Consider the following 23,305-nt stretch of genomic DNA (forward strand, 5'->3'; position numbering starts at 1 on the left):
CTGTCGTGTTTTAGATTATTTTTCACACAGTGCTCAGCAGTCTGTGTCTGATTCCTTTTGTAAAGAAGCGAGCAGTGCTTGTTTTTTACAGCAGCATGAACAATCCAGGGTCAGACCCTCCTTGCTGTTAGCTTTGCAGTCTGCTTTAGAATGACGGAGCATTCTTGCGAGCGCCTTGTTTATTTTGTGGTCTTTCGGTTCAATCTGCAGGGGTTTCTGGTAGTTTCCCCGATACAGAGAAAGCCAGCAGGGCTCGGCTGAAGAGAAGTGCTCTCTGTTCGCTCTGAAGTTTTCAGAAGCGGTTTCAGGCTCGCAAAGAGCCGAGAGGTGAAGGAAGCCCCCACGGGTGCAGCCTCGGAAGGCAGGCTCGGATTGCACCGTCGCCCGTTTGCTCCGCCCTCTTGGGCATCTGCGCCTATTTAACACACGGCTCCACTTTTATTGTCTGACTTTGCCTCTGAAGCCCTCCTGGAGATCAGAGGCTGCAAACCACGCGGTACCTTCAAAATGAATCGCTTAATTTTGCTCAGCTGTGTGGCCGCCCTTCTGGGGGCCTTTGTGTCCTCTGCCAGGTCTCCCTACCAGCAGGTCCTGCAGCACAGTAGAATTCGAGGTAGACAACACGGGTAAGCTTGGAACTGTGCGAGCAATGTATTTATTGGTCATTTACCATGATAGTCATTAAAAAAGTGCATAATGGTGTCCAGCTGTGCTTGTTGGGTGTACTATACACTCACCCTTGGCAAGGTTAAATTAACTACTTGAATAGTATATAGTGATAACTGTACATGCTGAAGTGCGGGCATTTGTGTGCAACTGCACTGACCTGCAAGAATGAGATATCTCATGAAATATCAAGTGATTATTGCATAGTGAGAAATGTATATTCTGTGGCGTGAGCATTTGTGCGCAACTGCACTGGCCTGCACGAATGAAGTAGCTAATGTATTTATGAAGTAGACAAACGTTTATGTATGTGAACACCACTATGTCCAGCAGCATATCATATAACCCCCCAGTATATAATAACGCAGTGATACTGACATCTCCGTGAAAGACAGTGGTGCAGCCAATGAGTAGCCCGAGTTCTGTCCGTTGGTTTCAGAGGGCCGATACGGGAGACGGGTCTTTCTATCTTCATCACACGAGCACTTCGCCGCAGAAAGCATGTCTAATTTTAGGCACTTGCTTCCTCTTCAGTGAGTTCCGAGGTGAATGTCAAGGAGAGTTGGGTCAGAGTACGGAGCTGGGAGAGTTCGAGCCCTCTGTGATAGTTTATCGAGAGTTGAACAGCTGGCCTTATTCAGTATCCGCAGAGGTAGAAAGACGACTATCGCCACCGCTCATTCAGAAACGAGGATGTGAGAGAAGAAAACTCAGAGAACAAAATGCAGTCACTTTATTCTACTTAGTCTTGAAAATTGCAGCAAGTTTGTTCGTCTGACTCTTGATTGGTGGAGGTTTGACATCTGAAAAAATGAGGCGTTTTCATTTGCTGTTAGAAAAGATTAAAGGATCCATTGGCTTTAGTTTTCAGTAAGAAAATCACTTGCACATTACTGGGTGGAGAACCTCAGCAGCAGTGATTAGTACGCACTAGTAAAGGATGAACACAATAAAAGGGCAGATTATCTCCATGGTCAAGACACGTGAGATTAGATGAATTATGTTTCGTAATTTCCTTTAATTTTGGTGCAGCTTTACTTTGGCAGGCCTTTTTAATACTTTTTTTTAAAATGAGACAGTTTAAACTGTACTCTGTATGATAATTTATTAGAAAAAGTGATCCCAGCTGGTACCTTTGAAAATTAACTGTACATGCTTTTGTCTTTTCCCCGTTAATCATATTGCATGTCTGGTCATAGCAATGCCAAAGCTGGGCACTTGGGTGGTGATGAATGGGCACGTTGTCTTTATTACCATATTTTCTTTTGAATTGCTTGGCATGTTTTATGCGTCCAATTATTTCTTTTTATATCTGTGAACACTCTGTAAAATCAGTAAAAACATCATTTGGCCAAGAATGGGACTAGAAGTTCACGTCAGTAGCTCTTCTACTGGAATATTCTTCTCTCGTCGTGAAATGGGTTTGAAGACCGTTAAATGGTCACAAATGTGGGACGAGTTGAGGCATGCTGGTAGCCGAACTCTGCGCTTCTTTTTTAACACAAAATGCATGATTTAAGGAGCTAGTTAGTTTAAGAGCTGGCACAGTATGATCAATTTGTAATTGAATAGTTCTTATTCATTAATATTTTCCATCACTGGTTAGTAGATGCATGGATCAACTACTAGCCCTGGGTTTCCAGAGTAGCCTGCTGCTTGGCATAAAGCGCTTCAACGCCTCGTCAGGAGTCATTAGCACTGTCTAAATGAAATTAAATAATGCAATAAATCCAAATAATTTAGAACTTGACTCTTTCATGACATCTCCTTCTTCCATAGCTCTGCCAAAATAACTCTTTCTTCTATGACGTTAGCGGTTTCCTAGCATGAAAGACTGCTTTATACCAGTGCTTAATTTGAGCCAGTGATTTTCCGGTGCAGGGCACCGGCTCGCAATTGTCAACACCTTATGACAGTGTGCCAAAAGGTGGCGCTGTCTCAGATGACCACAAGATCAGTCAATTATTAATTCAATATACATAAAAAATGACAATTACCTGCCGCCCAAGCCATTCTTATAGCTTTCGGGGCCTGGAATAGTTTGAATTGTTACAATTGTAGGCTTGGGATGGTTATAAGTTTGTTGTTAGTGTCACTGGCAGCATGGCAGAGCAATGTGTGATGTAAGCTGCAGTGGTCTCCTGACGAGAGCCCTGGCACTTATTTATTTACAAATTAAGCCCTGCTTTATACCATATTCTCCTTCGGTCAGGTGTGCTGTGTGCTTTAATTTAGGAGTTTGTATCTTTCCAGTAACTTTGCTTATGCAATGTCTACGGTTTAGGAGAATCAAATGTAAACACCATATATCTTAGAATCAGTACCACTGGAATTATGAGATTCCGCAGCCGCAGTGTTTTCCACATAAGAATGGATTTACTGCATTTGCCACATAATCGGATATCAGAACCATAATCTGCATATTGTAGCCCCCCAAAATCTTCTAGCTCAAACAGACGAAAGGTTGCTAAAAATGCAGCAACATGTGTTTGACATGTAGTGTAAGACCCTTTGCAAAAGTTGATTGGTTACCTTTTAGTTTCTTTTTGCTTTTATTGAATGCTAAACTGGTACTAATGACATAAAACCATTGCCATGAAGTGTTAAAGTGGAAAATAATTAAGGAATATTATCATAAAAGATGCTGCATTTGATCACTTACTTTGTTTTTCCTTGCTGCATAATTTGGGAAACCCTGCCACATGCTTTGGTCCTCCTCTGCCGCATAATTCTAGTGGCCCTGCACATAATGACTCCAATTTATTTAATTTTTAATGTTCTACGGTTGCCAGAAGGTGTCCTGCTCAAGGTAGTGAAGGGCAGTGAATTGCTGCATGTGGAAGAATTCTGAATGTTGGCAACCATATAAAGAAGTTTGGGTGGACAAGGATCTAAGGGGTATCCACAAGAAATTGAAAGTAATCTGTGTGTGACATGTGCAAGAGAAATTGAGACAAAGAAATCTAGGTGAATAAGACAAATTGCAAGAAAGCAATGGTCTATCTTAGAAATGAAACAAGTCTAACGATGGAATAACAATAGTTTTGGTGCAGGGAGGATTGTTGAGCTTTTACCATCACAAAAAATAATCTTAGTAGAATTTGTGGTGGAACATTTGTAAGTTTGATAATAATAAATACTGCAAGCTTTAAAGACAGCCTGCTAGTAATCAACATAGGAATTATTTATATACTGGGTATGTATTGTTAGGTCAGCTGTTCTATGGGAAAATCATTTTTTTGAGCTGCTAATAACTTTGGCTCCATTTCACGGATCTCCAGGGTGGTATTTTTCTGCCTAGTTTGTGCATTGTAGGTTCTGGGGTGAACTTTCTAGTGGGAACCATGAAAAAGGGGGTCCCAAAACACAAAATTCTCATGCATTTTCCATAGACTTCTTTAAGAAGGGCTACAGGAAAAACTGTTGAACAGAATTAAACCAAATTTGGTGGAAATGTAGATCTTGATGCACAGATTGGTCATTTAAGATTTAGTGTAATTCTGCTAAGTGTTTTTTAAACATGAAGGGTAAAAATATTTGTGTATCTGGATGGTTGAGTCCACAAGAGGCATGAGATACCCTTTAAGGAGCGCCAAATCAAAAATAGAGCGTTCTGATTTGCCCAGGGAGCTTTATTTCCCTTGGGCCAATTTGGTCCTGCGTGGGCGAGTGCTCTGATTGGCTGCCAGCAACATCAGAAAATGATGCTGGCAGGCATTGTATGACTTGGAGACTTAGTCCCCTGTCCAGAAGCTTGAGAAAAAAAAGATAAAAGGGGGCCAGATAGGGATACCCTAACCCATAGGTCTGATTGGGGGACAGAGAGGGACCCCCTAGAGCTAAAGCTGGCAAAAAAGGCAGCAATGTCTGCTAATCTCTCTGGAATTTCCACAGGATCGCAAAAAAGAAAATGGTGACATGAGGCAGCAATCTTCAATTATAGACTCCAGGAAGCCCACCTCTGGAGACACATTTCATAAGGAGAGGGGGGCTGGTTTATTTAAAGAATAGGGGGCTGCTGGTCACCTTCCTTGAGCCATTATAGGCATCAGGAATCCCACCTCTGGGCCAAAACTTCCAGACCAGAAACTCTATCCATAGAGTAAATACCTTTTACAGTACCCATTTTTCTTCTCATACCAAATTCATTTCTCAGTGTAGGTTCGGTGACTGTAAAGTGTTTGCTACAGATAAAATCTGTCCATAGTAGGGCATTCATTTTGGAACAAATGTTGAGTATCTTTATGAACATGGCTTTCTCTGAAAGGCTATATGCAGATTGAAGACTGTGTGCAATGATGGTTTCCATATGTCTGTGGGTGATTGTCAATGTGAAGTAGGTTACTAGCGAAGTGTATGGTATGGGGTCAATGTTAAACATAACCCATCTTTGCTACACCCAACTGAGTTAGATCTGTGATAGGATTAATGATGCTTCATATTATCATACTTACTTTCAGGCCTCTAATGCCATGGCAGTTTTTAAAGTAATGTGTGCAAAAGATGTTTGGATGATGTCATCAGTGAGATCCTCAGTGATGTCATCAATTATGTAATTTAAGATGTCATCAGTGATATCATAAATATTGTCACAGAGCAAGTCATCAGGGATGTAATATGTGAGGCCATAAAGATTGCATAGCAGAGGCACAAGTTATAGTTAGCTCTGCTGACTTTAACTGGTGAATTTCTGTGGTTTCTGTGGTTCCAAATTTTAATGTTTTCACTAACATATTCACCAAATATTATTACTTTAACCTTTGTTTTTTTAGTGAATGGCAGTCACCAGTAGGTAGTTATACTTAGGACTTAATTTCCATAGACCAGGGGCATATTATCAAGCCCATTATCGCCGCGTTATCAGCACTTTTCTGGCGCTAACAAGGCGATATCATTATCACAGTGTTAGCAAGCTGCAGCTAACAGGCCTTAGCAAATGTTTTTTTGGAGATAGCGGTCATTATTTTTAATGCCAAGCATGTCAGCGATATTTATCGCTAATGACATGCAAAGTAGGCGTTCCTATGCAAAAATACACGAAAACACCACTACTCCATATTATCAAGGGGCTCCTTGAAATTCTGCAGAGCCAAAAAACTGGTTCTAACTGCAGTTAGAGCCAGTTACTTAAGACCAGAAAATAGCTGGTCTTAATAATAGTGATAAAACTTGGGCCCATATCTCTGCAGGTTTTGGCACTGGACAGCACTGCAAGCAATGTTGCAGCACTGCCTTGCGACTAAACTATAGTGTAGGAATGCGCACAATCAATAAGATTGTGCGCATTCCTGTGCCATGAAAAGTGTTGCTGCACTGCCACAAGACAGCGTTGCAGCGCTTCTCACTATGCCCTTCTTGCAACAGCATGGATGCGCTGTAATCACTGGACAGCACTCCATGATGCAAGTAATGACAAATACGTCAGGAATACTGAAGTATCTGCCTACGCTAAAGTCATGCATTGCTGCAGTCATGTCACATCCATGACGCAACTCCAGCAATGCTTGGGGACAGCCTATCCCTGTGGCACTGCCCCACCCTAATGCCTGCCATCAGGCAGGCCGAAGGTACTGACACAGTGCTGTTCATGAGGGGTGCCATAATGTTGGCGCTGTTGGAGATCCATCGGTGGTGGTTGCGCGCTGTGGTGTCATCATTTGGAAGCATTGGTGGAGTGTTGGTGTGGAGGGAGTTGACAAGATGTTCTTCGGTGGCCTTGATCCAGTCGCGAGGGGTGCGATGATGGCAGTGGTATCCGGTGGGCAAAGTGAAGACTTGATGTTATCAATGATGGTCGGTCCAGGAGAGTCCGGTGTTGTGGCTGCAGTTGACGTTCACCCTGGCTGAGGTGATGTGCTCGACCATGTGTCCTGTTATGTGGCTTGTTGCGGTGACTTGCTGCTTGCATCTGATGTAGGGGACTGGTCACTACATCTGCGTCTGATGCGTCTGGTACATCATGCGTCTGATGCACCCCCTCATGGCCCCATGAGGGGGTGGTGGACTGGTCACTGGGGTTGTCCAAAGTGGAACTTGAGTTCACCAAGTAGGATGTCGTCGGTGGATGGGAGACCCTGGGGTGCAATGAGGTCTACAATGGTATTGGAGAATGGGGGGTCATGTCCCGGGGGTCCTGCACGTGAAGGTGCCGCAGAGGATGTTCTAGGGCCTGATCCAGATCTTGGAGTTGACGGAGTCCATGGTCACCCTTGAGTCATTAGAGTGCATGGTCAGTTGGAGTGTGCTTCTGTAGGTGATGGAAATGCCTCCTCCCTGACGGTTGTGGTGCCTCTTTTGGGTGATACTGCAGCCCTCAGTGATTGTGATGGGGATGTCTGGTCCGGAGAAGAGGTTGGGCCTGGCAGGCGAGGTGGTGTTCAGGGCTGATGGCGAGGAGGCTGCTGGCGTCATATTGGTGAAGTGTCCAAGAGGAATGCTCCTTGGTGCTGACTGCGCTCCAGGGGCAGACGGACGCAAGCCGCGTAGCCTATGGTTGCCTTTGGTATGGGAGATAACCATTACAACACAGGCAGTACATCATTAACAACACATCTCTGACAAATCAGGTGCCTTAACATCGCATTTGAATACAATGCATTATGAGGTCAGTAATGGGGTAATTTAAAGTTTCTCGAGTGGGTATGTGTTTTGTATGTATACATTTAAAATTGGGGTGTTTTGGGGGGTAAAATATGAAAAATGGGGTGTGTTTTAGGGTTAAATATGAAAAATGGGGTGTGTTTTGGGGTAAATAATGAAAAATGGGGTTTGTTTTGGGGTAAAATATCAAGAATGGGGTGTGTTTTGGGGTAAATAGTGAAAAATGGGTGTGTATTTGTCTCAAATTAGATTTTTGCGTGTGTTGTGGGGGCTCAAAAAGGACTTCCAGACTTCATGGTTGGGTTTTTGGTGCAAAAGTTAGTTTTGGGTTGCACTCACTGAAGTGGGAACAGTGATCTTCATGTCTCCACGATGCAACACCTACTCTACTGATGCAATGTATTAGTATGCATTGGAATGGAATGCAATGTAATGGCATGCGTCACAACTACGTATGTGCCTTTGGCACACAAGTGGTATGCCCGCTGTTCATGGGCACACAGCAACCACCATTGAGAAGTGTGGGGGAGCTGGATAGCTGTGAGGTGGTAAACGCCGGAAAGAACACTGGATGGTGCATGGACGCGGGGATGTGTGTGTGAGCGGGTGTTGCTAAAAATGTATTGAAGGAAGTCTTACCTCTAAGCCGTGTCCCATGTCTTCGTAGCTCCTGCTCACCTGTGTCTGCTTCCAGGAAAAGGAAGTAGGAAGCCAGGCTCCCTCCCCTGAGTCAATCACAACGCTTGTAATTGGCAATGGGACAAGTCATTCAGCCAGGGGCAGGAGGGGTGGGCATGTTCTCCATGCAGGCTTTAATGCAGCCTGCATTGCGAACAGAGAAGTGTGCATGACTGCATTGGGAGTCCTGAGTGGGCTGACCAAACAGTCACTGTGCACTTGAGTGGGCATGCCAATCCGCCCATGCCCTTCTCCATGTTTGGAGCAGTCCTAACCAACATCCCACCCCATGAGGATACATAGCATGATCACATCAGTTAGTTATTCCTTGGTTTTCTCTTTTCAATCTGTTTTTTTTTGGCTTCTTTGAGCCCGCACTACCCGCCGCTGCTGCGCCTGTGGCCTCGCACCCCTGTCCAAGCCCATTCCTGCATCCCAGATGAACGCTCCTCCCCCTCCACTACTTAATGGTGGCCGCTGCGTGTTTGCGCTGCAGATCGATGCTGCTTGTGTGCCAAAGGCACACTTAAGGCAAGCCCGCCTGCGTCCGTCCATGTCCCAACCGCAACCAGCGCCAGGAACCCTGGATCTTGAGCCAGCCAAAGCTACTGCTCAGTCACCCTCTATGCACTCAACCACGGAAAACTCAGAGACTGACAACAGGCTTCGCAAAACACAACCCATGGCCAGTTCACATGCCTCCACGGCCGCCAGACCTTAACCACCACCCCTGCCTCCAACACAGCCGACATCAGCGTCGCCACCAGTCAACTCCACAATTGGATCTCGAACTGCGCTTACAAGCTCGCCCCGCTATGCAAGCCCAACAAACAGCGCCCCAGGAAAACTGCCTGGTTCACCACCGGTCTCCAAGAATCAAGCCGCACCTGCAGATGTCTGCAGAAGAACTGGAGAAACACCAAGACACATGAAATCTACACCACCTCCAAGGATGCCATGACGGACTCCCACAACCAAATCCTCAACAACTCCACCAACTCAAGGCAACTCTTCAAGGTCATTCATGAATTCACCAACCCATTCAGCGAATCCACAGACATCACCCCATCCCAAGACCTCTGCGATAAGACCTGAACCTACTTCCACCTCAAGATCAATAATACTCCACAACAACTTTGCTGACCATCCACCAGATGCCACAGCCACCCCCACCTACCACCCCAACACACCAGCCAGCCCACCATCTCAACCTGGATGGCAGTCACAGCCGAATACACCACCTCGACCTTGAAACGCATCCACTCGGGGGCCCCCATGACCCCTGCTCTCCTCACAATTACCACAGCACCGATATCGCCCTATTCGCCACCACAGACAACATCCACACCCTCCTGGACCAAGGCCACTCCACAGCCCTCATCCTACTCAAATTTTCACTGGCCTTCGACACCATCTCCCACCGCACACTAGTCGCCAGACTACATGACGCCAGCATACAAGGATGGACCCTAGACTGGATCTGATCATTCCTCACCGGAAGAGGCCAAAGGATCAGACTGCCACACTTCCTCTCCGATCACAAGTAAATCACCTGCGGACTCCCACAGGGGTCATCTCTGAGCCCGACCCTCTTCAACATCTACATGGCCCCCCTCACCGCCATCATCTGAAAACACAAGCTCAACATCGTATCCTACGCAGATGACACCCAGCTCATCCTCTCCCTCACCAAAGACCCCACCACCACCAGACTCAACTTCCAGAAAGGAATGCATGACATCGAAGTCTGAATGACCAACAGCTGCCTGTAGCTCAATGCTGAGAAGACAGTAGTCCTCGTCCTTGGATTCACCCCTTCAGCATGGGACAACACCTGGTGTCCGCTGCCCTGGGAAGACCACCTACCACCTCGGCAAACGCCAAAAACCTCAGCCTCGTACTCGACTCATCCCTTAACATGAACCAACAGGCCTAAGCCATCACCTCCAGCTGCTTCAACACCCTCTGCATCTTCCACAAGACCTTCAAATGGAGCCCCCCGGAGTCAAGGAAGACAGTCACCCATGCAATGATCACCAGGAGATTGGCCCGTTAACTGTGGTTAGCGATAGTTATCGCCCGGCATTGATTATATGCCCTCAGATGGGTACAGATCGCAAATCAAGGTACCTGCCGCCTGGTATGATATCACAGTCAATAGTTGGATATTACACATGATACAGCATGCATTCATATGTTTAATTCATGTTGCATTCATTTGCTCGGACCATTGCTAAGAAATCCATAAATCATTTTCTGGTCCTTGTTTTGTCTACGCGCAATTTGTCATGTTGAATTAGAGGGCCTCTTCTGATCAACGGGGCTCTTATTTTGTGGGTTTCAGTTTAACAAGACGCTGGCTTGGAATGGCTGTTGGAAGTTCACACCAAGGAGCAGCACGTGGCTGCACATCACAAAACCATGTGGCACAGGGGTCACGTGCAGGGAAGGGCAGGGCTGCGCTCGCTGCACAGGGAGTTTTGCTGGCTCTTCCGCAATGTGCAATGGAGGGCATGTGATGGGCAGAGTTTGCTGTAGGATGTGCCCTGTCTGCCCCGGAATGTGCACTGGAAGTTCTCTAAAGGTCGCTTACAAACCTTGGATGTACAATTGAAGCCCCGTGGTGGGCACAGGAAGCCCTGCAACATAACATAGGATGTACACTGTCAGGACGTGGGTGTGTGCTTTAAACTCTTATGGGCACTAGCAGCGCTGGGACGTGCACTGACAGACCCGTGCTGGGTGCCCTTGGATGTGCACTGGCAGAGTGGAGTGATAGGTACTAGAGGGCTGGGATTTGCACAGTCAGCCCAGGAACATGCACTGAAAGCCGTTTATGGAAGCTGACAGTCCTGTGATATGAAGAGGTAGCCCTGTGACGGGTAGCTCTTGATGCGCCCATCACAGAAGCACTGTTATGGGCACTGACATTCCTGTATTTTGAAGTGCAGTCCTGTGGCCGGCACGACAGCCCTGGATGTCCTAGGAAGCCCTGTATGGGTATGTGACATTCTTTGCATATGCATGGCAGTCCTGAGACATGCACTGGCACCTCTGTGATGTGCAGTGGCCGACAGCCTGCGATGGGCACCGGCAGGTTCACTGCCAACCCTGAAGAGTGCATTGGCATCCCTCTGCTGTACATCAGCAGCCCTGGCTATGCATGATGTGCAAGTTGCTTACTTAGCACCGAAAGATCTGGCTTGATGGGTGCTGTGGCACTCCTGTCATGCCCTAGGTGCCCTGCCATGCCCTGATTAGTGCACTGCAATAAAAATTGCTATTTCAGTTCCGCTCCTGCTGCAAAGAGAGCAGCTTTGGAGACCCGAAGATCCATTTCTCCATCCGAGTGAGCACGGTGCATCTCGCGAGCACGCTGCCCACGTTCAAAGATGCATCAAGGCCACGGGGGCCAAGAAGAGCTGCTTGATGGGAAAGGCCGGCCCCACTGCTGCAAATGTATGGACTGCAGTTAATTGATTAATAGTCAGTTTAATTATCTCTGCTTTGTGGTGCTTTTGTTTTGTGTCTGTCTAGTGTGGGACAGAAACGAAACCCGGGCAGTTGTGAAAAGGGTATTCAAGCCCTGTCAGATAGCATAAGGAACAAGTGGTCAATGGAGAGAAAAGGGGCAACACGGTTTCTGAATGAAGGCCGTTGATTGCAGATAATTCGGGGCGTACACTAGGAGAGGAAAGCAGGACGTGGTTGACAGGCAATCACTGTCCTTGCACAAGAAATGGCCAATTCCAGGAATTGTAAATCAGGATGATGACTGACTCGTGCCATCTTTACCGTCTCCTGGGTGCAGACTTGGGGTGCACTAGTCAGAGTCATGTCAGGGAAGTAAGACAATGATTCCTTCCCTTTAAAGCCAGTTGGGGGGGGTGGGGGGGGGTACTTACCCCCAGCAGACAGCACACCGCATGCCCTCCACAGAAGGAGGACATGGGAAAAAAAATATTCACAAATGACACGGGCGAATGACTAATACCAGCACCCACAGTCAAATGTACACTTTGCACACACCATATGCAGAGAAACAAACATGAGCCGTTTGCACCTCACCCCAATTCACATTCACACTGAAAAACAAGGAAGGTGGCATTTGCATGTCAAACGAGCAGGAGCTGCCAAGTGCACACACTTGGATATATTATCAAGCCCATTATCACCACTTTAGCTGGACTTTTCCTGCTGCTAATGCGGCGATCACTAGGTATCGCCCTCTACCACCTATATCACTATCGCCATCACGCAGAAGTTAGCGGGAGTTTTCACCACCGTTCCCTGAGACTATCCCCTGTTATCCACGTGTTGGTAATATGTTGCTAACAAGGTGATACATTTCAGGGATGGACAGCAATAACAAAGCTCCTGCTAACTGGTGTTGGCGATAGTTATTGCCAGGCATTGATAATACGCCCTAAAGTGTTTTTTGTTTAGCCAATAACTTTGGCGTTGTTTGACGAATCTCACAGCATTTTCAAAACTAGTACGCAACTCACAGTAGCTGCTGTGTGGAAAGTTTCAGGTTGATTCCTGAAGCACATGCTGAGAAAAAGTGGGATCCCAAAAATGCATTTTCCCCTTGCAATTTCCAGTAGGGATTTTAGACATTTCTACAGCCTGAACTGCTGAACGGAATTACACAAAATTTGGCAGAAAGCTAGTTCTTTGTCCTTAAAGATCTAGCTACTCACAGACCCATACAGCCACTCTCACACCCACTTCCTCATCCATGCAACCACTCAGGCACACACTCACAGACCCATACACCAACTCACACACCCATTCACCGACCCATACAGCCATTCACTCACCAATTCACCGATCCATAAAGCTACTCACACACCTACTCACAGACCCACATAACCACTCTCACATCCACTCACAGACCCGTACTAGAACTCAAATACCCACTCACAGATCCATATAGACACTCACACACTCTCAAAACCACCCACACACTCACTCTAACACACAACCCCACTCAGACACCCACTCACTGACCCATAAGTCACTCACTCACCCTCTCACCAATGTGTACAGAAACTCATACACCCACTCACTGATGCATACAGCCTCTCACATGCCCACTCACAGACCCATAAATCCACCCACTAACTGATGTATACAGTCACTCACACACCCACTCACTGATGCATACAGCCACTCGCACACCCACTCCCAGACCCATAGAGCCACTCATATACCCACACATCCACAAAAAAATCCACACACCTACTCACAAAACCACTCACACACCCACAAAATCTCTACCTCACCCACTCACACATCCACAAAACCCCTCACCCATTCATTCACAGTCTTCATACAGGTATTCACATACCCACTCACCGACTCATATAGCCACTCAAACAGCCATTCACATACCCACAAAGCCACTTCCACACCCCACCCACTTCCACTATAACATCCCTGTAACCTGTGGTTTTGTAAGTGAATTTCAATGGATTTTCTAACTAGTAGTCACAGTTGCAGAGTGGTGGAGAAAGGGAGTGAGCCTTTGACCAGCTCTCAGGAATTCCTCTGTATGGGACTTACTGAAGGTAATAGGAGGGCCTTTTGACTCCCAAAGTCCCTCAGCATCCAAGAGGAATTCATCCCCCATTCAGTTGTTGTTAGAAACGGGGGTTCCCGGTAGGCTAGGGCACGCACCAGAGCCAAGCAGAAACCTCCGGTCTAATCAGGATGAGAGAGCTACACCCTGAGGATTACCCCGCTCACCCCCTTGGTAGCTTGGCACGAGCAGTCAGGCCTATCCCAGAGGCAATGTGTAAAGCGTTTGCGCAACACACACACACACACACCGGCGACACACTAGGCACACTACAAAAAAGACTCCACACAAGGTTATATAAAAATAGCCTTTGTATTATAAAAACACATTAGAATCACAGACATACACACTGTGCCTACAGGCACCAGGACATTATTTGCAGGGGATTATGTACAAGGCAGCGCCAATCGGGTCGCTGCCGGAACCATCGCAGAAGTACAATGAGTCAATATAGAACCCTCAGTACCTACTGGTAAGATCATAAACTTAGCATCATATCAACATGAGGCATAAACACCTTAAATCAGGTATACCCCCAGAACATCATACCCTGACGTTAGGACTCCTTATAGTATATATGCAACATCCTTAGGGTAAAAAGACATTATGCAAAAACATATTAGATGGGCCTAAATCATGTTAACGTTAGGCACAACACATATCATGTATTCTCATTAGGCCTCAGGTACATTAGATCAGGCACCTAATCCATAAAACTCACAGTGTAAGCATTAGGGGAAAACATCAGGCCTAAATCACACTATGCATAACATTAGAAATACCCATATTAGCATTTGGCATAATCACCTGAGGCAATTCATTAGGCATAAAAAACATTAGGCATAATATGGGGCATCTCAGGCATAAAAAAACATTATGTGTTCGCATCTATGGCTGGGGCAAAAACCATGACCATAAGTCACATCCTGTGCTAGACATAATCATATGAGTTAGCATCACCATGAGGCTGAGATGTATTAACCATAAGTCATCTTAGCAGGGCACATAACACAGAGTCATAAGGTCAGACCAGTGCCCACAAAGTTGCAGCTGCCCGCTCCTGCGGTGCAGTTATGACCTAGGTGAACTCCCCCCTCATGGACTCAAAAGAATGTGGCGCTAACAGTGCGAGTTGGAGCCCCACTCTGGGACTCTGAAAGAATTGTCACCCACCACATCGCAGCTGGCCGCCTCTGCGGAGCATCTGGGATGAGCCCAAGAGTCACTGCCAACCATTGCATAGGGTGGAGCCCCCCTACGGGCTCCTCGAATTCAAAAAGTGCCCCACAAATGTTGCAGCGGCCCGCAACTGCGGCGCCGCTGTTACCAATGTGAGCCCCCTCTAGGACTCAAAAGAAAGATATGGCACCCGCGTTGGAGCGGCCCGCTGTTCCCGCTGGGTTGCTCTGGTAACCAGACACCAGACAAGTGCCTCACTCTTGCTTCCCAGGTCAGCCCCACTCACCGGCAGTACCTGGGTCTCCTCCAGTATCCAGCACACGTGGGGGAAGCTTGGTGGTGCCTCTCTCCGCCTCCTCCCTTCTTCCAGTGCCACTTCAGCTTGCGGGGCTCTCCCTAGGTACTCGGGAGCCCCGCTTGGCGCCTTGGTCCTGTGGCCTCACCACGATCCAGAGCCCAGCCCCACTCACCACTCCTTAGAGGCTTGGCAGGTGAGTCACAGCTGGTCTCGCCCTCTGTCGTTGCTGCAGTTTGCAGGGCTCTCCCCAGGCACACGGGAGCCCCGCTCCACCACAGGCTGCTTCCAGGCCTCTCTACTTTGGTGGGGAAACCGCGAGGCTCCAGACGGCCTCAGCGCGGCTTCCATGATGACACTCCTCATTGCTGGGGAAACCCTCCGCCAGCACCAATCCTAGCGCGGCCCCCCTCTGACGTCAGCAGGGGAGCCTGTGCAGTGCTCTGGTGACTCCTGGGCCGGCGGCGGTGATTCTCCAAAATGTAAGACGGTGTGGAAGCCCGCTTGAAGTGATGAAAAAGCAGGGTAGGCACCCTTGAATTAAATAAATACAAAAGTGGATTGGGCACCCGCTCCTACTGCAGAAAACAGCTGAGAGGGCACCCGCTTGTTAATTAATTACAGATGCGGGGTAGGCTACTGTTTTAGATTGATAAGCACAAGGTAGGTGGGGTAGGCTCCTACTTCTTCACAGGACACAGGGAGTTCCCACGCCGGGGCTCTCCCTGAAGATGCCCAAGCAGTCTAGGGAAATACTCTAGTTACTCTGGCAGCCCAGCAGCTGCAGAGGACAGACGCTCCTCTCCTCCTGGGGCACGGAAACCTGGTGCAAGGCACACAAAGCGCTGGGATTCAAGCAGGGTTGGGCAAAGGTCAGCAGCCTACAGGGCAGCTCTTCCACAGCAGAGTGACAATCCCTTGGGACAGTCCAACGCAGTGTGGATGGCAATCCTGAAGGGCAGCAGCACTGGCTCCAGCGCAGCTCCTTCCCAGTCCAGTAGAAGGTAGAGGGGCCAAGTTGGGCACAGGGGCCAGCACGCAGTGTCCCACTGCGGTTCCTCCTGGCAAAGCCTCCCCTCCACGTCAGCACAAGCACACAGAAATGCCAACTTCTAAAAGTGGCACTTCTAAAATAGTAAAAGTAAATCTGCGCACACCATTGCGCAGCATTTATTATTCCCATTCCACACATACCAAACATGACTTACTTATTTTGTTTTATTTAGGAGTTATCCCATAAGGGGATAGTTCTCAATGTTAGCCTATGGAGGGCAGAGAGCGCAAGCACTCTGCACTGCTAACCAGTGCTAAAGTGCCCAGAGTCCTAAAACCACCAACACCAAGTTAGCAAAAAGGCTGGGCGGAGAGCAAAAGGTTTAGGGATGACCCTGCAAAAATGGCCAAGTCCAACAGTTGTGCACCCGGAGGCGTGTTTCCAGAGTGTTGGAGAGGGGCATGAGTTCAGAAGGACTCTCAGCAATCCCATGGTGTGGGACCTACAGGAGGTAACGGGAGGGCCAGTGGACCCCAAGGACCATCATCAGCCAAGGGGGGGTTCATCCCCCAACCATTTGTGCACCAGCCGGTGCATTTTCAGAGTGGTGGAGAAAGGGGGTATGGCCTCCAAGAACCTCTCACCAATCCAGCTGTGTGGGACTTACTGGAGGTAGCAGGAGGGGTAGTTGGCCCACAAGGCTCCCCAAGAGCAAATGGGACTTCAACCCCCAACTAGTAGTGTGCCAGGAGGCACGTTTGCAGTGTTGGAGAAAGTAGGCAGGGCCTCCAGTGACTTGCCAGTTCAGCTTTTAAATTTTTTTTTTTTAGGGAGGGGGCCATGTGGCCCCCATTTTCAGGGCCTAATTTGGCACCGGGGACCATATTCCCTGGGGCCTGAACTTTAAAAAAAATGTTTTGAAATAAAATAAAGGGAGGTGGCCAATTTTGGCCCCAGGGACCCCTTCTCATGTGGCACAGCCTTTTTATTTATTTTTTCTTTTTAAAAACAAATAAGGGGAAGGTGCTGTGCACCCCCACTCTTGGGCTGATTTCAGCCCTGGGGACCACATCCCCTGGGCCTGGGCTCTATTGTGGGTGCCCTGGTCCCACCCAGTGCACCCACTAACAACTGTTAGGGACCGCGGGGAAAGACTCATGACCCCCATAGTTCCTGCTGGCTTCCCTCCTTTCAAATTTGTAGGACTTTCTCCTGGGAGGTGGTGGTCCCCGGGGCCTTGAACAGAACAGGAAGAGGGCCGCTGTCCCCTCCCTTTAAACAAAACTGCACTTGGGCCTGGGGAGGTGGTGATCCCTGGGACCGGGGGTCCTTTAGGCACCTCCACTATAACTTGTTTATGGACCCAGGGAGGCGGTGGTCCTAGGGGCCAGGGAGGTCTGAAAGGTTCCCCATAGAATGCATAAGCCCCGGGGAGGTGGTGGTCCTCAATCCTTTCCCCCCGATTTGTTGTTTGTGTGTTGCCCTTGGCAAGTGGGGTTCCCTGGGGTATAGTAAGTCCCAGGAGGGGGAGCTGTGCACACCCCCTCCTATATTTAAAAAATGCCCCTGGGACATGGCCTACCTGGAGGATTGTAAATTAATGAATTGCAGGAGCCCACGCTTCATTTTTTTAAAAACTTTGCAGTGAGATACATCGATCTAGCCTGGCTCCTGTCGGAAAATTTTACCAAATGCTTTTTTGGCCCTGCCTGGTCCCTGTGGAACCACCCAAGGCGGGCTAGGGGGTCAGGTTATTTCTACCCTGCCCTTTTTTTCTGGGGCTTAACTCGAGTCAAGTCCCAAGATGGCTGGCAACACGTCCTGTTTTGAAGTGTTGGCAGACAGTCAGATCTCAGCACAAGACCGGGAGGGGTCGCAGATCCTCCACATCTGTATACATACAATTGGAAGTTTCTTTAAATAACTTTGCAACTACTTAACAGATTTAAACTAAACCACAAAAAATTCCCTTGCACAACATCTACCTTTCTGCCAAATTTGGTGTATTTCGGTTCAGCAGTTCAAGCTGTAGCAATGTCTTAGTTTTCTATTGAAATTAAAATGGGGAAAATGCATTTTGGGATCCCCTTTTTCTTGGCTCCCGCTTGACGGATCACCTCAAAACGTTTGAGACAGCAGCTGAAGTAACCATCAAACTAATTTTGGAAATTTCACGAGGATTCACCAAGCGATGCCAAAGTTATTGGCAAATGAAAAAACACTCTTTTTATGAAAACTACTTCCAAACTATAACTACCAATTGGTATGTTTCACAAATTTCTTTATCTTATTTTAATTTCATTTCTCAAAAGTGCACCATGCTCATAATGTCCAGCCGATGTATTTCAGCAAACTGCCTTCTACTTGGCCATCAAGTTTTAATTGTGCAGAGTGTCCATTTAAAGGGATACTTGCCTCCTTTTCTCAACCTTCACCCAATTAAAATCAATCTCCAACCTTTCTCCAGTCTTAACATTCTGGTAAAGTACCGTTCATTATAGAACCACTTTTCTAATCATTGGAGAATAATAACCACGGGGAAGCAGCCTTTACAATGCAATTGTTACAATGCATGCAGTTAAATAACTTGCCGTTGCAACGAAAAAGGTGTGCAGCAGTGGGTAGAAGGTGTTGGATTTAACTCCAACACTTTCCCTACTGTTGCACACACTGGAGTTGGAAAAGAAAATTAATCTATTCCAACTTCCAGCGCTCCCCCTGACAGAAAGTCGGGGTAAAGTTTGGCGTTACAAAGGCATGCGATGTAATGGCATGCGATGTATCGTCACATATCCAATAACCACATAACCACAGACCGTATGTTTAGAAATATTGACTTATATTGCTAAATTTGTTTTTATACTTTCCTTTGTTTTATTTTATTTAATGTTATTATTTTTTATTTTCTTGGGGGTAAAGTACCCATCTCTTTTGCTTTAAATCCTCCAACTTTCCTATCAACAATAGAACTAATTTCAGATTTTCGCATAAAACACAGTAATTCTTTTCTTCCATACTTACATACATACATACATACATACATACATATATATATATATATATATATATATATATATATATATATATATATATATTATATTCACTGAAAAAAAAATAGGTTTAACACTCGTTATAGTTAGGAATTAGCATTTAAAAAACCATTGAAATTCACTAAAAAAAACATAGGTTTCACACCAGTTATAGTTAGCTGAACATTTTACTCATACAAAACCATTGAAATTCCCACGTTATAGTTAGTTGGACTCACTATAACTCGCGCGCCCGCAATCCACTGCTGATGATGTCACATATTACATCATTCATGACATGGTCAGTGACATCACTGATGACATCACTGATGGCATCTCAAATGACATCACTGATGACATCAATGATGACATCATCCAGTGACTGTGTGTTTCTGTAAAGTTTAAATATGTTTTACATATTGCAGAATGAGTGGATGTATAAGTGTCTGGATGAAGGATTTAGTACGTGCGTGACTGGCTGTATGAGTGAGTGATTAAATGTGTCTTACTGAATGCATGGGTTAGTGACTAAACTGTCTGAATGTGTTGTTGTGTAAGCTGCTGCATGTGTTGATCAGTAGCTGTATGAGTGGCTATATGGGTTATTGATTGGTTGACCAGGTATTTTTATGGGAGACTGAGTGTGTGTGTGGGTGGCTGGGAGGTGTGTGACTCTGTGCATAGATGTGTGAGCAGTTGATTCACTAGGTGTATGGGATCAAGAGTTCATGTGGAAACAGCTGTATGGGCGGTTGACTGTGTGCATGGGTGTGTTGGTGAGTGAATGGATATCTCAGTGCTACATGTCCAGGTAAATACATATGTAAAACACAGTGCATGTGAGAGTTGGCATATATAAATGACTATACATGAGAGCCAGTGATTGTACGAGTGGCTGTGTGGATAAATGTGTACTTGTATCAGTGATTGTATAAGAGAGTAAGTATGTGTTAGTATATGTTTGAATAAGTAAGGTGTTGTGTGTATAACTGTATAGATGAAGAAATGGGCGTGTGATTGATTCTTTGCATGACTGACTAGGTGTGTCAGTAACTCTATGGATGAGTGGCAGTGTGTGAGTGTCTGTATAGGTGTATGAGTGCATATGATAGTGTTGTATTGGTGAGTGACTGTATGTAGGAGTGATTGGTGTGTCAATGGTTTCAACAATGGTAGTCTGTATTTAACACTGGGTGTATGAAAGGTTATATTAGAGTGTGAGGAGGTGCATCGTATTATCAGATGAATGATGTCATCAGTGAGGAGATCAGTGATGTCAATTGAGAAGTCATCAGTGATGCCATCAGTGATGTCATTTGAGATGTCATCAGTGATGTCATCAGTGATGTCACTGACCATGTCATGAATGATGTAATATGTGACTATACCGTGGGAATTTCAATGGTTTTGTATGAGTAAAATGTTCAGCTAACTATAACTGGTGTGAAACCTATGTTTTTTTTAGTGAATTTCAAAGGTTTTTTAAATGCTAATTCCTAACTATAACGAGTTTTAAACCTATGGTTTTTTCAGTGAATTTCAAAGGTTTTTTAAATGCTGATTCCTAACTATAACGAGTTGGAAACCTACGGTTTTTTAAGTGAATTATTAAGTTTTTTTAATAGCAAATTTTTATAGCTATTAATTATTATAATTTTTTCTAATTATTCCAATATTCTATATTTTTGTAATATTAATTTTTGAATGTATTTTTCTTGTTTTTTTATATTTAAACCCTGGTGCGCTCAGGGTGCGCTCTCCCGTAAACGCACCTGTACACGTAGCGTGAGCGCAATTCCCGCGAGCGAAAACAATATATTTATGTATTTAAAGTAAATAATAATGCAAGACATTCAGTGGCATACTCATAAAAGTAGTGTTTTTTAGATTTTTAAAACCGTTTTTTAACTTTAAACACATTTTCGAAAATCGAGCAAAACGTCATTCATACGCGCCGCGTAAGCACCCCCGGAAGCGCCTCCGTAACCGCCTATGTACGTGCCGCTTAAGCACCCTCGTAAGCGCCCTGGATTGCGCAGCATAAGCGAGCGTGAAGCCATGTGACCTTAAAACAACATTTTTGATTGGTTCATAACAATTTTTTATACAACTATGGAAAGTCCCCACCCATTTCCCTCACTACCTCTTTGTAATTGCTGAGAGAACACCTCTTTCCTTTTGTCATACTACTAGCACTCATTTTTCAAAGATGTCTGCTTCCCAGGACCCCTCCACAGATTCTGATGTGGAATTCCTGCCTGAGGACCCCCGCAAAGAAAAGTTAAAGAGCATTTTATTTGGAAGTTCTTTACTTTCCCAGAGGGGGAAAAGAAATATAATGCTGCAAAGGTAACCTGCCGGATATGTGACACAACTCTGTCACGTGGGGATCCCACCCGAAAATACAGCTTTGGGAATGCCACCTTGATCCGGTATGTGGAAAGGAAGCATCCTAACAACTTTGCTAGCGAGAGCACCAGGGACCTGGCACGCAATCCCCCAAGAGATGACGCCTCCACCTCCACCGGAGCATCTACATCATCTGTGAGAGGAACAACAACAACTTTAATCCCCAACGTACAGCCGGTGTTTGCAGATTTGAAAATACACTGCAAACGGTGTGATCAACTGCTCTGCTATGGGGAGCAGAGCATTGAACTAATTTTTCGAAAGAAGGAGGAACACCACTGCTCCACCCAGCCCTAATTTTTCCCCTTTTTTGTGCTCCTGTTGAGCAGTTTTGCATCCCTGGTTTTGTTTTTGTCCTGGAAAAAATCCCCCCAAAAATTAAAATCGTTCTTAAAAAGTAGAAAAAAAATGTAAAAACAAAAAAAGAAGAAAAAAAAGTTCTTTTTAAAACTACCTCCAATTCTCAAAAAAGAGCTATATTCCTTATATATTGTGTCATTCTTTTTTCAATGAATGTGTACTGCATAAATTAATGGATAAAAGGAGAGTGACAGGGAGTGAGGGACTGAGTGAGGGAGCAAAGAACGGTAAGTGAGGGAGTGTTGGTGAGTTAAAGGGAGTGAGCGTGAGGGAAGGGGGAGTGACAAAGTGAGGGGATAGAGAGAGTGAGGGTAAGAGAGAGGGAGTGAGGGATGGGGAGTGAGGATGTGAGGATGTGAGAGGACAGAGGGAGAGAGAGGAGTGAGTAAGTTTTTTAATAGTTAATTTTTATAGCTATTAATTTTTATAATTTTTCCTAATTATTCCAATATTCTATATTTTTGTAATATAAATTTTTGAATGTTTTTTCTTTTATATATTTTCTTTATTGAAACTCCAGTGCGCTCAGGGTGCGCGCACCCGTACGCGCACTCGTACACGCACCCTGAGCTTACTCCGTTGGGGTCCTTCTAGGCCCCCCTGAGAAAACCTAGGAAGTCAGGGGGTCTCTACCCTGCCCCCTTTTTACGTTTTCCCCTTTTGTTTTTCACCTCTTGTGTCTCGGTTTTTCCGAGACACAAGATGGCGGTCTCTCCGGACCGTTTGGAATGTTCACAGACACCCGAGAGCCAATCAGCTTTTCGCTCGCACACTTCCGTGGCGCGCAGGGTGCGCTTATCGGTACGCGTACTTAAAGCGCTTGAAGCGCGCATATAGATATATGAATTTTTTTGAAGCTAATTTTCATAAAAACCACTGGAGCGATTTTCACCAAATATGGAAAAGGCCCTACTGCATAACAGTCCCTACCATTTTGCCAAGTTTGGTGTAATTCCGTTCAGCAGTTCGGGCTGTAGCCGTGTCTAATCGTCCTATGGAAATTAACATGGGGAAAACACATTTTGGAACCCCCCTTTTTTCTCGGCCCCCGCTTGACGAATCCCCCCGACACTTTCAGGGAAGGAGCAGAACGTAACGGGCCATCTTTTTTGAGAAATTCCCAAAGATTCATTAACCGGCGCCAAAGTTATTCTCAATAGAATGTTGTGCATTTCCTACGGAAACTAGGTCCTAACTATAACTACCTACTGGCGACCGCCAGTAGGTAATGTATCTATATATATATATATTTTTTTATATATATATTTTTTTGTTTTAAAAAAATGAGTTAATTTCCTATAGGGTTTTACTTAAGTCCATATCTCCATTATTGCCTATAGGAGAGTGTTGTAGTATCTATGAATGGCAATGGGTGGTGCTGGACTTACTTCAGTTCTAAATTCTAGTACATTTATGACTGTTTTGGGTTTTCTATCGCTGTGAATATTATAGAACAGCGTTTTGTGAATAGGAATGGGCTTGCTCTATTTCTGGGTGGGTGAATGTCTCTC

General features: G+C 45.8%; 1 protein-coding gene across 1 annotated transcript in view; it reads left to right on the top strand.

The window, feature by feature from the left end:
- The first annotated feature begins 402 nt into the window (after positions 1-402).
- The window catches only part of TGFBI (transforming growth factor beta induced), a 225,671-nt gene continuing 202,768 nt past the window's right edge, over positions 403-23,305 (top strand). Inside the window, exon 1 of the mRNA XM_086931518.1 lies at positions 403-626. Within this exon, the coding sequence (XP_086787644.1) occupies positions 508-626 (119 nt within the window). The 5' untranslated portion in view covers positions 403-507. The remainder of the gene's footprint in view (positions 627-23,305) is intronic.

This window comes from Lissotriton vulgaris, chromosome 7, assembly GCF_964263255.1.
Source record: "Lissotriton vulgaris chromosome 7, aLisVul1.2, whole genome shotgun sequence".
Lineage (NCBI taxonomy): Eukaryota > Metazoa > Chordata > Amphibia > Caudata > Salamandridae > Lissotriton > Lissotriton vulgaris.